The sequence below is a fragment of the Oncorhynchus keta genome, chromosome 2, assembly GCF_023373465.1.
Source record: "Oncorhynchus keta strain PuntledgeMale-10-30-2019 chromosome 2, Oket_V2, whole genome shotgun sequence".
Taxonomy (NCBI): Eukaryota; Metazoa; Chordata; class Actinopteri; order Salmoniformes; family Salmonidae; genus Oncorhynchus; species Oncorhynchus keta.
In genome coordinates this window covers 23,103,607-23,119,924 of record NC_068422.1, presented here as the reverse complement: position 1 = coordinate 23,119,924, position 16,318 = coordinate 23,103,607, and the positions used below count along the sequence as shown (strand labels likewise).

Here is a 16,318-nt window from a genome sequence, read left to right as displayed (position 1 = left end):
TTTGGAGACATTCAACAGCACGATTAAGTGTATTTAAGAATATTCACACAGAGGTCATTCTTTAAAGGATATATTGACGTCTCCTCATTACAAAGGAAATAATGAAGATACTGAATTTGAAGATCTGTCTGACACTGGCTGTCATTCTCTTTCTCGCAGATAACGGATTTGGTAAGTAGCCTAATCAAATAAATAATAGGCATTATCAAATGTTTGGATTAGCCACATGTTGGGTACTACAGTATTTAATTGTTGAGAAAAGTAAGTAGGTGTAGTTACGGATTTGTAACAATAACATTTATGTTGATTAATTCATGTTGAAAACGTATCTGCGCTTCTGCAATCAATGTGATGTCTGCGTTTGGCACGCTTGACAAAATACCCTTGCTGACAAGATGTCACGAAACCGGGTCTGTGTATTTTGTCTACACTTGTCTGTATTTTCTGTCTGGAGGACTTATTTTTCACAACCAGAATAAAGTATGAGTGAGAGTATTAAAACATTTGACGAACCACAAATGAGAACAATGCACATGTTGCTCATAACTTTAAATTGTAATTTATAAAAGGGGTGGTTGCATAAGTGAAAGTGTAATTTGATCGGTAACGCTTTATTTTAAGGGGTCCTTATTACAGTGTAATTACATATGTAATTAATTAAACTAACAATTATTGTAATTACTTGTAATAATTAACTGTAATAACAACATGTAACTGTGCGTATCTGCAGTCTGTAATTACAGAGGTATAACAATGAATGCATGTTACCATGCTTGTTACACATGTTCAAGTTTTGTGATAGCACCATATTGCTCAGTGCTATCCGGAATCCGTGGGACATTCTTACCCTAAACTTAATCCCTACCCTACCCTACCCTAAACCGAACCATAACCCTTACGTAACCCTAACCCTTAGCTTAACCATTTTAAATATCAACTTCAGTGGGGTAGGGACCTCCCAAGGATCCCTGATAGCACGCACCGCATCATAATTCAGCTCATTGACATACTTGCAATAAAGGGCTCTAGGGTCTGATTTGCAGGCCTAATGTGAAAAACAGGTTCACATATAAAAAAAAATCTTAGAATTGGTCATTCATTTAAGGGTGCATTTTTCATCTGATTGTCAAACAATCACTTCAAAAAGGCGCTCCTGTAGCCTGTAGGGTACCCGCGCACGTTCGTCCACGCATTGTGCTCCTGCAATTTGATGAATGGAAAGAGACATCCGTTACAAAACACTTTGTGTATTGTAAACGGTGTGTATTGTAAACGTGTATTTTAATGACATTCTGCAACAGCTGTCCAAGCGCGTCTCGGTCGTTGCCACTCATCTCCGCTTGTCAAAATGTACAATTTGTAATGTGGCTGACATGCGGTAGTGTTAATAAATAATGGTGTAAAATAGCCTATATTTTCATGTCATTTTGTGTTAATTATTGTGTTAGGCTCACGTTTTACCGGTACAGCATACCCCCAATATTTATTTTTGCCGGGATGCTGTACAAGACCATACCGACTTACTTTCACCCCTGGTTATGGTTAAACTTGTGAAATAGTCAATCGTTAATTGCCAAATTGTAAGCCTATTAAGCTTGGTTGAATAATGGTTTATAAATGCACTTAAAATGATCATAAGACAAACTCGTATTCCACCATGTAACCTTGCAAGGGTTTCACTGTTGAGGAGCATTCTCACTTTTTAATGGGATGCATTGGTGCAATGATTTATTTATCCCAGGAATTAAGGCATCAAGTCAAGATCTGCCTATCTGTGCAACACGCTCTAAATAAGAATGACCTCGAATATGCCCACCTGTTGACACTAGCGTCATGTGACAGTGCGCAGAGAATATGGTCGAGTAGGTCAGTGTGCAAATGCCACTTTCAAAACAACTCGGAAATCTCCGGGAACTCGGGGAAAAATGATCTCCGACTGGGAAAATAGTTTTGAAAGGTCATCAAACTTAGAATTACAAGTCGGAAACTCTGGCGTCTTTCTAGAACTCTGACTTTCCGACCTGACGTCATGATTTGATCTGTTTTTTTTTTTTCCGAGTTCCCAGATGTCTTGAAAGCACCAAAAATCCAGACATGAAAGAAACAAAGTGTTATAGGTGAAAAACATCAACATGGGAGAGAAAGTATGGTCTCCATGCAATTTATTTCGCTTTTTTGGAAACATGAATTCTGCTGGATGATTTTGCATAGGTAGTTAGCTTGCTAGCCTAATGTTAGTTAGCTAACTGTTACTAGCTAGCAAACGTCAGCTCATGTTTTTGTTTGACCTACCAACTAGGCTAGCTAGCTACCATCTAATATAGTTTTTTGGGGATTAGCTAGCATGCTAACCTTGACTAACTAACTAGCAAGCTAAAGCTGGCAATTATGCTATGGTCGCTCCTTGCTAGATTAACTAGCTAACGTTAGATTGGCTCGATGCTCTTCCCTGAACCTTGGGTAAAACGTGAGACACACCCAGCATGTTAGCTAGCTAGGTACTTGAGTAACGTTAGTGCCTTTTCAATGTAGCTAATAATTTAACACTATATCATTCATCAGAACAGTGAGACAGATATTTCACCGGATGTATAAATGTGAAGCATCCAGTTGGCGTATCCACTCACTACCAGTAGCCAGAAGTGGGAGAAGATTGATTCTGGCCGACATTCTGATAATTTTCTCATCGATTAAACATTTGATCTCCATACAGTTTTCTGTTTCCAAAACTAGAATCTGTAACAACCAGATTGGACAGCGTTTTGCCAATGTTTAACAAATTGCGTTTAGAATGAGTGCAAGGGTGAATTGAGTTATTGCACACGCGGACTTCACAGAGTAGGCGTTCCCTAACGGAAATATGCAAATAAATGCTAGAATGCGCCAATAGGATCTCACTAGCTTGTGCTTGTTCTGCCCTCTATGATTAATATGCTCCAATTGGAAACGACAGGCTCTGATCTATCTCGGGATAGATAAACAAGTCTTTGTTATTTGTGTTAGCAAGCACTAATATGGCGAGCGGGATATCACAACAAACTAGCTAGGTAGTTATGTAGGCCAAGCTACATAATGAAGATAACCAGAGGTAATAGTGTCTATGCTAAATTGTCATATATATTCTTCTTCTCTACCCAGTTACCTACAATTTATTTTTTTTTTAAAAATTGTATCACCTTCATTTAACCATTTCGACACATACAACAACACAGGCGGCAGCGTAGCCTAGTGGTTAGAGCGTTGGACTAGTAACCGGAAGGTTGCGAGTTCAAACCCCCGAGCTGACAAGGTACAAATCTGTCGTTCTGCCCCTGAACAGGCAGTTAACCCACTGTTTCCAGGCCGTCATTGAAAATAACTGACTTGCCTGGTTAAATAAAGGTTTAAAAAATAAAAAAAAACAGGAATAAACAAACATACAGTCAATAATACAGTAGAGAAAAAAAAGTATATAGTATGTGCAAATGAGGTAAGGTAATTATGATATAGCAATTAAACACTGGGGTGATAGATGTGCAGAAGATGAATGTGCAAGTAGAGATACTGGGGTGCAAAGGAGCAAAATAAATAAATACAGAATGGGGATGAGGTAGTTGGATGGGCTATTTACAGGTGCAACAGGTGAGCTGCTCTGACAGCTGGTGCTTGAAGTTAGTGAGGGAGATAAGAGTCTCCAGCTTCAGCGATTTTTGCAGATCCAACCATAATATCAAGGTCTCTGCTTACAAGAAATAAACAGATGAAGACAACGACAGTTGTGTAATGTTAAAAAGGGAAGACAGACAATCCGTTTTTTCTAAATTCGCTGTCTAGGCCAGTGTTTCCCAACTCCAGTCCTCGAGTACCCCCAACAGTATTTAAATTGTTTATTGAAGCCCCGGACAAATACACCTGATTCAACTTTTCAACTAATCATCAAGTCCTCTACCTCCCTCAGTTTCACACACTATATATAATGTTTTATTGTATTATTGACTATGTTTGTTTATTTCATGTGTAACTCTGTGTTGTTGTTTGTGTTGCACTGCTTTGCTTTATATTGGCCAGGTCGCAGTTGTTAATGAGAACTTTTTCTCAACTAGCCTATGTAACGGATGTGAAACGGCTAGCTTAGTTAGCGGTGCGCACTAAATAGCGTTTCAATCGATTACGTCACTTGCTCTGAGACCTTGAAGTAGTAGTTCCCCTTGCTCTGCAAGGGCCGTGGCTTTTGTGAAGCGATGGGTAACGATGCTTCGTGGGTGACTGTTGTTGATGTGTGCAGAAGGTCCCTGGTTCGCGCCCGGGTATGGGCGAGGGGACGGTTTAAAATTATACTGTTACATTGATGCTGTTGACCCGGATTACTGGTTGCTGCGGAAAAGGAGGAAGGTCAAAAGGGGGTGAGTGTAACGGATGTGAAACGGCTAGCTTAGTTAGCGGTGCGCGCTAAATAGCGTTTCAATCGGTTACGTCACTTGCTCTGAGACCTTGAAGTAGTAGTTCCCCTTGCTCTGCAAGGGCCACGGCTTTTGTGGAGCGATGGGTAACGATGCTTCGTGGGTGACTGTTGTTGATGTGTGCAGAAGGTCCCTGGTTCGCGCCCGGGTATGGGCGAGGGGACGGTTTAAAATTATACTGTTACATTGATGCTGTTGACCCGGATTACTGGTTGCTGCGGAAAAAGGAGGAAGGTCAAAAGGGGGGTGAGTGTAACGGATGTGAAACGGCTAGCTTAGTTAGCGGTGCGCGCTAAATAGCGTTTCAATCGGTTACGTCACTTGCTCTGAGACCTTGAAGTAGTAGTTCCCCTTGCTCTGCAAGGGCCACGGCTTTTGTGGAGCGATGGGTAACGATGCTTCGTGGGTGACTGTTGTTGATGTGTGCAGAAGGTCCCTGGTTCGCGCCCGGGTATGGCCGAGGGGACGGTTTAAAATTATACTGTTACACCTACCTGGTTAAACAAAGGTGAAATAATATATATATATTTTTTTAAATGACAAAAATCTATGGTTCTCACCACACTGAAGGCTACAGATTTATGTTATTGAGTAGGCCTATATCTTTGTTTTGTCCAATTAATAAATGTATTATTATTATTTACCAGTTAAGGGACACCAAACCATTTTTGATGTACTCAGAGGACCATTATTAGCATGTTTTAACCACTCCAATAAAAATGGCAGATTATCAGATACTCAACAAGGTCTGATTTCATTATTACTGACACAGGACCCAAGTGGTAAATATATTATCTCCAATGTATCGTCCATGTAAAAAAAAACGGATTAGGTAAGGGGCCTCCAATATGCCAATCGAAATGTTAGATGTTTAAAATCAGATCCAACAATAATACCAAAGGCCTGGAAATCCAGGTCTTAAAAACAATTTGGATCCCTCCTCAGCCTCACAGATTATCTAGATACCTTTTCTAACGTCTCTGGATTACAACAACATTTATGATATGTTTACAATATTAAGTATTGAATCACAAAAAATGACAACTTTTACATTACCGTGCAGTTTACCAATAAAATGATCTGACAGTGAAGTGGACATCCTCGGTATCCACATCCCGAAAGAAAGAAATAGTCTCATTACAATACATTTTGATAGAAAGTTTGTAGAAATAGATAAGATCGTGCAACCGTAGAATGGAAAATACCTGTCTATTTGTTGAAAAATCACCCTGATTAACTCTTTAGTCATATCCCAGTTTACCTATTTGCTTATGGCCTTGCCTACACCTAGCGACTTGTTCATCTCCACCCCGCTGATCCTCAACACTGGGGCCCCACAAGGGTGCGTTCTGAGCCCTCTCCTGTACTCCCTGTTCACGCACGACTGCTTGGCCATGCACGCCTCAAACTCAATCATCAAGTTTGCGGATGACACTACAGTGGTAGGCTTGATTACCAACAACGACGAGACGGCCTGCAGGGAGGAACAACAACTAGACGGCCTACAGGGAGGAGGTGAGGGCCCTCGTAGTGTGGTGTCAGGAAAATAACCCCACACTCAACGTCAACAAAACAGAGGAGATGATTGTGGACTTCAGGAAACAGCAGAGGGAGCACCCCCCTATCCACATCGACAGGACAGTAGTGGAGAGGGTAGTAAGTTTTAACCAGAAGGGGACTAGGGTTCCAATTTTGGAACCCCCCCCCCCCACGTTCAGCTGGAAGGTGGCGCATGGAACGCAAAAATATTCCTACAAATATTTAACCTCCACACATTAACAAGTCCAATGGCTCAAATGAAAGATAAACACCTTGTTTATCTACCCAGCAAGTCAGATTTCTAAAATGTTTTACGGCGAAAACATAGCACATATTTATGTCAAACCACCATCGAAGACACAGCTAATTTGCATAGCCAAGTTGAAAAAAATATGCAATCAACAAACGCAGGATTAAAAGAAAAATAATGCACTAACCTTTTGAAATCTTCATCAGATGACAGTAATATAACATGTTACACAGTACATTTATGTTTTTTTCAATAATATGCTATATATATATCCATAAATCTCTGTTTACAATGATGCATCGTTCAAAAAATGCTACTCAAATGTCCTGAGAAATGACGATAGCTCCGGCAGATAACGTCAGCTAACAAGGAATACACATCATAAACTTTGACTAAATATGCATGTTCTACATATATATAGTTAGATACACTTCTTCTGAATACAATCGCTGTGTTACATTTATTTTTAACGTTACAGGTTTCGTTCACTAGGCTATATTATGAGTCGGCGCTCAAAAAGTAGCATTATGGCTCCTCTATCTTGGAGTCCACAGAAACCCAAATTTACCACATAAATAATATTCCCTTACCTTTGCTGTTCTTCCATCAGAAGACCTGGAAGGAATTATACTTACCAAAAACAGCGTTTAGTTTTGCAGTCTGTGTCTTTCGGTTCTCAAACACGACACATTTCGGTTGAATTGTAGCCAAAAGTCAAGTGGATGCGCACCAAAACGTCGAACTTACATATTATATGTCGACTAAACTTATCAAACTAAGTTCACAATCAAGCTTTAACATGTTATAAAGGTGTACAGCAATCGTGAGGACGAACAGAAACGCATGCATTGTATAATCGATCTTGGAAAAAAGACAGGACCGGAGCAGAGCGCGCATGAATGTGACCTGTTTTTTCGTGACCGAAAGGTTTCGGCCCGCCAAAACTCTCGTGAGCGGCGATTCTCACAATGAGAATCCCCATTGAAAGCTGAGATCGCGCTGAAGACAAAGAGACTGTTCCCAGACCTGTAGGTGCTTGGGAAGGGTGGGGGCGATGACGTCAAAATTGGGCCAACTTTTCTGATGACAAGAGAGAGTTTGGGAGAATGACTGCCCTGAGAGTTCTGCTTTACATACAGACATAATTTAAACGGTTTTAGAAGCTTTAGAGTGTTTTCTATTCAATAATATTTTTTATTTGCATATATTAGCAACTTTTGACAAAAAAAATTATGTTTACTATGGGCACGCAATTACTCCAGCGGGGGCAGTAAACAGCCCTATCCCCAAGAGGTTTAAGTTCCTCGGCGTACACATCACGGACAAACTGAATTGTTCCACCCACACAGACAGCGTTGTGAAGAAAGTGCAGCAGCGCCTCTTCAACCTCAGGAGGGTGAAGAAATTTGTCTTGTCACCAAAAGCACTCACAAACATCTACAGATGCACAATCGAGAGTATCCTGTCGGGCTGTATCACCGCCTGGTACGGCAACTGCTCCGCCCACAACCGTAAGGCTCTCCAGAGGGTAGTGAGTTCTGCACAACGCATCACCGGGGGCAAACTACCTGCCCTCCAGGACACCTACACCACCCGATGTCACAGGTAGGCCATAAAGATCATCAAGGACAACAACCACCACCTGAGCCACTGCCTGTTCACCCCGCTATCATCCAGAAGGCGAGGTCAGTACAGGTGCATCAAAGCAGGGACCGAGAGACTGAAAAACTTCTATCTCAAGGCCATCAGACTGTTAAACAGCCACCACTAACATTGAGTGGCTGGTGCCAACACACTGACTCAACTCCAGCTCACTTTAATAATGGAAATGGATGGAAATTGATGTAAAAAATGTATCACTAACCACTTTAAACAATGCCACTTAATATAATGTTTACATACCCTACATTACTCCTCTCATATGTATATACTGTACTCGATACCATCTACTGCATTTTGACTATGCCGTTCTGTACCATCACTCATTCATATATCTTTATGTACATATTCGTTATCCCTTTACACTTGTGTGTATAAGGTAGTAGTTGTGGAATTGTTAGGTTAGATTACTCGTTGGTTATTAATGCATTTTCGGAACTAGAAGCACAAGCATTTCGCTACACTCGCATTAACATCTGCTAACCATGTGTATGTGACAAATAAAATGTTATTTTATTTTAAATGATATGTACAAGAAATATTCCATTTTATTAGGAACGGCAAGCCAGACAAAATTAAACAGCCTATTTATATAATGAACATGAATTCAGTGGGCAGAAATGATTAAACATTTAAAAGAATGACTAACTAAAGGCAACAGTCATTCTGGTCGCAGGTTCAGGAATGGTTGAAGAATTGCCACATTTACTTGGAGCTAAATCTGCAAATAGCACTGCTGGGTTAAAAAGTCATAGTCAAGGGCCTCCCAAGTGGCACAGCAATCTAAGACACTGCGTCACTACAGATACCGGTTCGATCCCAGGCTGTGTCGTGGCCGACCAAGAGACCCATGAGGCGGCGCACAATTGGCCCAGCGTCGTCCAGGTTAAGTGGGGGTTTGGCCGGCCGGGTTGTCCATTTGTTTGTAGGTATTTTCACTTGGTAATGAGTAATAAGTCATTACATACAACATTGTGTGGAGATTTTGAAGAGTGCATTCATGGGTTGGTAATTAGAGGCTATTTATCTTCCAACCTTTGTAATCTCTGACACCCAGTGCATCTACCAACAAGAGATTACAACCTTGGGACAGTTATTACTGAATCAGATGCAGCTGAGAAGAAACTTAACACGAAATTGGTGAATTTAGTGGAAACTTGCCCATTTGTAACAAACATGGTAACAAGCATTTTTTTTTTACACATTTTTTTATTTTTTTATTTCACCTTTATTTAACCAGGTAGGCTAGTTGAGAACAAGTTCTCATTTGCAACTGCGACCTGGCCAAGATAAAGCATAGCAGTGTGAGCAGACAACACAGAGTTATACATGGAGTAAACAATTAACAAGTCAATAACACAGTAGAAAAAAAGGGGAGTCTATATACAATGTGTGCAAAAGGCATGAGGACATCTGTAATTACAGACTCCAATTACCACCAGTTACATGTTGTTATAGCAGTGTAACTATGAGTTATTAGAATTAACTACAATACATGTTACAGTGTAATTACACTGTAATTATGACCCCTTAAAATGAAGTTGTACCTTTTTGGTTTAAAAATCCAAATAAGTTCACCTATATCAATTGTCGAATGCAGTAATGGTCCTGTCCAACAAAGACTTAAGCTGTAGGCTAGCTATTATTTGTATTTTTTCAAAAGCAATCATTTACTCACAGATTGCAAGAGCAAGCATCCTAGCAAGAAATGGGCAAGCGTTTCAGAGTAGGAGTGCTGATCAGGTCCCCTCTGTCCACTGTGGTCTTAAAGGCAAAACTGATCCCAAATCAGAACTCCTAGTCTGCTTGGTACAAAAGGCCCTTGAACAGTTTAGATAGAGCACGTGTCAAACTCATTCCACTAAGAGTCGAGTGTCTGCGGGTTTTCGCTCCACGCTTGTACTTGATTGATGAATTAAGGTCACTAATTAGCAAGGAACCTCCCTCACCTGGTTGTCTATAGGTCTTAATTGAAAGGAAAAAACAAAAACCCGCAGACACTCGGTCCGCCGTGGAATGAGTTTGACACGCCTGCCCTAAACCTTTTCAGGCCTATTGATTATGCACAGGCTTCAGGCATTATTTTGGGGCGGCAGCGTAGCCTAGTGGTTAGAGTGTTGCACTAGTAACCGAAAGGTTGCAAGTTTGAATCCCCGAGCTGACAAGGTACAAATCTGTCGTTCTGCCCCTGAACAAGGCAGTTAACCCACTGTTCCTAGGCTGTCTTTGAAAATAAGAATTTGTTCTTAACTGACTTGCCTAGTTAAATAAAGGTACAAATAAAAATAAAAATTATAATCAGCATCCAGATGCATCCAGATGTATAGAAATGAATAACCTTAATGTATGTACAGTAGATGACAATACCCTTTCAAGCACAAGTACAACTTGAGAGCTTCAAGTTCCTTGGTATCCATATCATCAACAAACTAACATGGTCCGAGCACACCAAGACAGTTGTAAAGATGGCACAACAAAATCTATTCCGCCACAGGAGACTTAAAAGATTTGGCATGAGTCCTCGGATCCTCAAAAGGTTCTACAGCTGCACCATTGAAAGCATCCTGACAGGTTGCATCTCTGCCTGGTATGGTAACTGCTCGGCCTCCGACCACAAGGCACTACAGAGGGTAGGGCGTACGGCCCAGTACATCACTTGGGCCAAGCTTCCTGCCATCCAGGACCTCTATACCAGGCGGTGTCAGAGGAAGGCCCTAAAAATGGTCAAAGACTCCAGCCACCCTAGTCATAGACTGTTCTCTCTGTTATCGCATGGCAAGTGGTACTGGAGCGCCAAGTCTAGGTCCAAAAGGCTTCTAGCTTCTACCCCCAAGCCATAAGACTCCTGAACATCTAATCAAATGGCTACCCAAACTATTTGCACCCCCCCCCCCTTTTGCGCTGCTGCTACTAAACTGTTATTATCTATGCATAGTCACTTTAATAACTCTACCTACATGTACATTTGACCTCAATTACCTCGACTAACTGGTGCCCCCGCACACTGACTCTTTACCAGTTCCCCCTGTACAGTATATAGTCCCGCTATTGTTATTTGACTGTTGCTCTTAAATTATTTGTTACTTTTATTTATTTTTTGTAGATATTTTTCTTACAACTGCATTGTTGGTTAAGAGCTTGTAAGTAAGCATTTCACTGTAAGGTCGACACACCTGTTGTGACAAAGGCATCAAATAACATCAAATTTCATTTGATGTTACTCAGGAACCATACCTGGAAGCACCTGCTTTCAATATACTTTATATCCCTCATTTACTCAGTTTCATTTGTTTGGCAGTAACCTGTATTTCATATTCAATAGGAATATTGTCCATGAAGATTCTCTGTCACAAATTAGTTATGTTTATATGTTGTTATTCCCTTATGAAACACAGGTGCTCCAGCAAAAGGTAGATATATGTGGGTTAAGTGCAGGCCAGACGCCACGAATCCCAACTGTGAGACACAGAGGGGTCCATGGATGGACTTGCCTGGGCCTCCTGGCAGACTCCCTGCATTTGCAGTAAAGGATATGTAAGTATACGTCATCGCCAATGAATTTATCCAGAGACCAAAGCTTGATGGGCTATTGAATTTCAGAATTGAGCATAATGTGACAGAATTGTCCTGACTAACTTCTTTGCTTCATTGTTTTTGATGAGATATGTCCCCATAAAGAATTGCAATAATAGACTTGATCAATAACATTTCAGAATTTTCATGAAACACTATACAATTTCCTGTAGTAGGAAATGTTTTTTTAATGACAGAATCAGTCTGGTAGTTGCGTACTGTGACTTGAATGGCCTCTGATATTCTTTCTCATTCCAAGAGTGATGGTAGCATACAAGAAGTAAGCACTTTATTGACTTACTACTATGAGTTTAAACTACACTCTATGGTTCTAGATTATCCTGCTGAAAGTTGAGTGTTTAAACTACAAGCCATATGAATTAGGTGATCTAATTATACATGGGTGAAGGAGCACCCAAGCATTAATATCTGCATTCATTATATTACAGCAGACAGAAGAGAACAATATGTACTCAGCTCTGTTAAACATTTTCACTATTGAGGAAGCTAAACAATTGCTATCATAAGGACATTTGCTCTCAAATGGCCTAAGACACCGCTTCCCATTTAGTGGTTTAAGTCCTCAGCAAGACATTGTATCAGTAAGAAAACATCAGGACCCAAAAGGGTTGGATCTCACGAAACCCTCTTCCCTATACTGTAGGTCGCACAGAAAGGGATTATCATTATAAATTCCCTCTAAGCATGTTAAAAAAAACATTGGCAAAAAGTACCATGCAAACAGAAGCATTGGTAAGTTTACTAATACCTAATATCTGTACTTTACTATTTATATTTTTGACAACTTTTACTTTTACTTCAGTACATTCATAAAGAAAATAATGTACTTTTTACTCCATAAATCCCTGACAACCAAAAGTACTTGTTACATCTGGAATGCTTAACAGGACAAGAAAATTGTAAAATGCACAATCTTTTCAAGAAAACAACCCTGGTCATCCCTACTGCCCTTGATCTGAAAGATTCACTAAACACATGCTTCGTTTGTAAATGATGTGTGAGTGTTGGAACGTGCCCCGGGCTATCTGTAAATTAAAATAAACAAGAAAATCTTGCCATCTGGTTTGCTTAAAATAAGGAATTTGAAATTATTTATACTTTTACTTTTCATACTTAAGTATATTTTAGTGATTACATTTACTTTTGATACTTACGTGTATTTCAAACCAAATACTTTTAGACTTTTACTCAAGTAGTATTTTACTAGGTGACATTCACTTTTACTTGAGTCATTTTCTATTAAGGTATCTTTACTTTTACTCAAGTATGACAATTGGGTACTTTTTCGACCACTGTTACTATGTAACAAATCCAATGTAGTGACTGGAGTAATAAGTGTTTCTTCACAGGTATTAGAGCAACTTTTTAATGTTTTACAACAGATGAATCTAAATGTGTTTATTTTATAATTGACTTAGTTGATAATGTAAGCAAAGGAACACTATTTCAACAATATATTTTCTTCATAGAACAGTTTTAGAGTTATCACTCAGCCTTTCTTGTTAATCACTTTGTGAAATATTGTTGATTCAATGCACAATTCAACTGAATACGACTTAAGGCTCCCAGACAAACGAAGCAGGGATGATGGGAGTGTAAAGACGCCCCAGCCTGTGCTGTAGTGAAAAATCATAGGAAGAGCTTAGAGGATGTAGACTGTAATGGCTAATGGTCTTGTGCTTCTGTTTTTCTTCCAGAGTGCTGGAAGAGGATGGCTCAGAGCTAGAGCAGTCAGGTGAGGGTTCTGACACTGGAATCCTCTTCACTGAGCAGGGCTCTGGCGACCAGTTGGCCAGCGCAGATGTGGACGGGATTGACTACTCTAACTTTGTTTACCCACAGAAAATGACCATGGATCAGGCTCTGCCTCGTGCTCGGGAATTGAAAGAGGATCACCTGATCCTGTAGCCTGCTAGAATGCAAAATATTGAAATGTTGATGTTAATCCGTTTGTGTAAAAAGAATAGGCTCTTGCAACCTCTCAAGATTACAGTAGCACATGCTTTTTGACCCAGTTATTGATGCTTGGCTGTGTAAAATTGTATTTCATCTGATTTAGGTAACTGAAGTTTAGTTATTTTCCCATGGAACCAGAGATTAAATTAGTCTTCCATGTGTTTTTTTTCTGTATTTTTATTATTATTTATAATACCAGCCAAGAATGTTAATAATTTTATTTTTAAACATGATTTTCATGGGTATATCATGCTTTTATTGTTTTACATTTGAGTAATTTAGCAGACACTTTTATCCAGAGTGATTTACAGTAGTGAGTGCATATATTTGTTTACATATTAGCACTGGTCTCCTGTGGGAATCAAACCCACAACCCTTGCATTGCAAGCACCAAGGTCTACCAACTGAGCCACAATGAAAACTATAAGATATATTGTGAAACACTCCGTTTTCAAATATACTTTATTCAGAATTTCCACGATGGTCACAATCTAACATGATATCATTCCGCACTTGTATTTTCTCACCCGAGCAAAATGTTTTGACAATTTGAAGGATTAAATAAACATATGTTTTAATCATCCAATGATTTATAACTCAAATACTGTTTTAGAGAGGATATGAGCTCCCTATGCTTCTGTAGCGGACATGAGTCGGGCTTATGGTCTTGTGATGACGTAGCCCTGCCTGTGACTTCAGAATCAGTCACACTCAACACCACATGGTATTATTCCCTGTTAGTCTAATGTCAAATACATTGGTTTCTCCTGTGGGAGACCATGGTTTAGATCCAGTAGCAGTGGGTGCCGTTTAAGATGAGGGAGAACGATTATTTTTCTTATGAGCGTGGCCTTATTTCAATTACATTGGATGACTGTCATTCATATTCCATTCACCCAGCTCAAAGTAACATAGATAGGTTTAGGCTACTACATGAAACTCAAATTTTCTCTACACCCATCAGACGGATGCTACAAATGTTTCACTATTTAAATTTGAAAGAAATTCACTGAGGATGGTCCTCCCCCTCCACTGTTCAGATCCCCACATGACACTTCCACCACACTGTGTCATTTCCTGAACTGCCCATAGTCTGTTATCACACCCTTGTGTTGAATATTTCCCTGAGCTTCGTCTGTAGAGTTTCTCATGACTTAGAAAACCTCCTATTACAAAATATATTAGCCTGTCTTGAGTTAGTAAGCGTCAAACGCACTTGCCTCTCTTTAGCAAAACTTTCCAGATGAGAATGCAGGATTAAAACACTAGACTGTATTGTTCTTTTTAGTACACACATAGTAGTGCTCAGGTTTCACTAGTGTTTTTGTATCTTTAGCTTAAAGCTATATGTCAAACTATAATTTTGATCTCACAGACTGTCAGTCTTTGCATTCATAGATCCATCTTTGAATTTGAGAGTGGTTACATTTCTCCAGGCTGAATAAGGAATTAAGGATTGTGCATTTAAAGGTGCAAGCCCACTCCACCTATCCATATGACTTTAGGTCACATGATAGCTCATGGATTTTAAAGTGTGATGTTTGCAACAAGAGGATTTACAGTGCACATTTCTCTGTCAAAATAAAAGTTTACTGAGTAACGCTGGATGGTCACACAGTGCTATATGTATCAGTCAAGTGATATGAATAGGGATAATCTAAACCTCTTCTAAAGAAAGTTACTGTAAACAATAGAGATATTGCCAAAACCTTCAGAAATGTATTGTCATCCGCAAACAGTGCGTGTTAATTTACATATATTAATGTTCTTGAATGCTCCTTTCCAGGTGAAAGTGATTTTTAGCCTATGCAAGCTGCATTGTTAACATTATTTTCATACTCTGGCGACACTTCGAAAAGAGATCTCATTCTCAATGTGCAATCAGGATAGATAACAAACAGAGTAGCAGCAGCGTATGAAAGAGTGTGAAAGTATGTGTGTGTGCATTGTGTGTATGTCAGTGTAGTATGTGTGAATGTGTGGGTGGAGTCCAGTGAGTGTTCATAAAGTCGGTGCAAGATAGTCAGTACAAATTAAAAGGAGTCAATGCAAATAGTCAGGGTAGCCATTTGATTAACTGTTTGGCAGTCTTATGGCTTGGGGGTAGAAGCTGTTTGGGAGCCTTTTGGACCCAGACGTGTGTTCCAGTACTGCTTACCGTGTGGTAGCAGAGAGAACAGTCTATGACTTGGGTGTCTGGAGTCTTTGACAATTTTTAGTACCTTCCTCTGACACAGCCTGTTATAGATGGCAGAGAGCTGGATGGCAGAGAGCTCAGCCCCAGTGATGTACTGGGCCATACGTACTACCATCTGTAGCGTCTTACGGTCGGATGCCAAGCAGTTACCATACTGTGATAAAGCCAGTTAAAAACTTCTTAGGGATTGGTGTCCCTTCCACAGGATGGTTGAGCTAACGTAGGCAATTAGCATGAGCTTGTGAGTAAAAATACAATTTCCCAGGACATAGACATATCTGATATTGTCAGAAAGCTTACATTCTTGTTCATCAATCTGCACTGTCCAATTTACATTAGCTATTACAGTGAAATAATAGCATTCTATTGTTTGAGGAGAGTGCACAATGTTGAACATAATGTTATTAATAGATCATTTAGGCACATTTGGGCAGCCTTGATACAACATTTTTAACAGAAATTCAATGATTCATTGGATCAGTCTAAAACTTAGCACATACACTGCTGCCATCTAGTGGACATAATACATTTTTGCCTTTCTCTTGCATTACAAAGATGGTACGAAAAAAATACAAAAGAACAGTTGTTTTTTTCTTCGTATTATCTTTTACCAGATCTATTGTGTTATATTCTCCTACATTCCTTTCACAGTTCCATAAACTTCAAAGTGTTTCCTTTCAAATG

The 16,318-nt window shown here is 39.7% G+C and overlaps 1 protein-coding gene across 1 annotated transcript; it reads left to right on the top strand.

The window, feature by feature from the left end:
- srgn (serglycin) lies at nt 1–14,023 on the top strand. The gene is made up of 3 exons (XM_035793304.2): nt 1–171; nt 11,283–11,421; nt 13,179–14,023. Exons 1-3 carry the CDS (start codon nt 102–104, stop codon nt 13,387–13,389), a joined length of 420 nt encoding a protein of 139 aa, XP_035649197.1. The 5' UTR covers nt 1–101; the 3' UTR covers nt 13,390–14,023.
- Nucleotides 14,024–16,318: the final 2,295 nt, after the last annotated feature.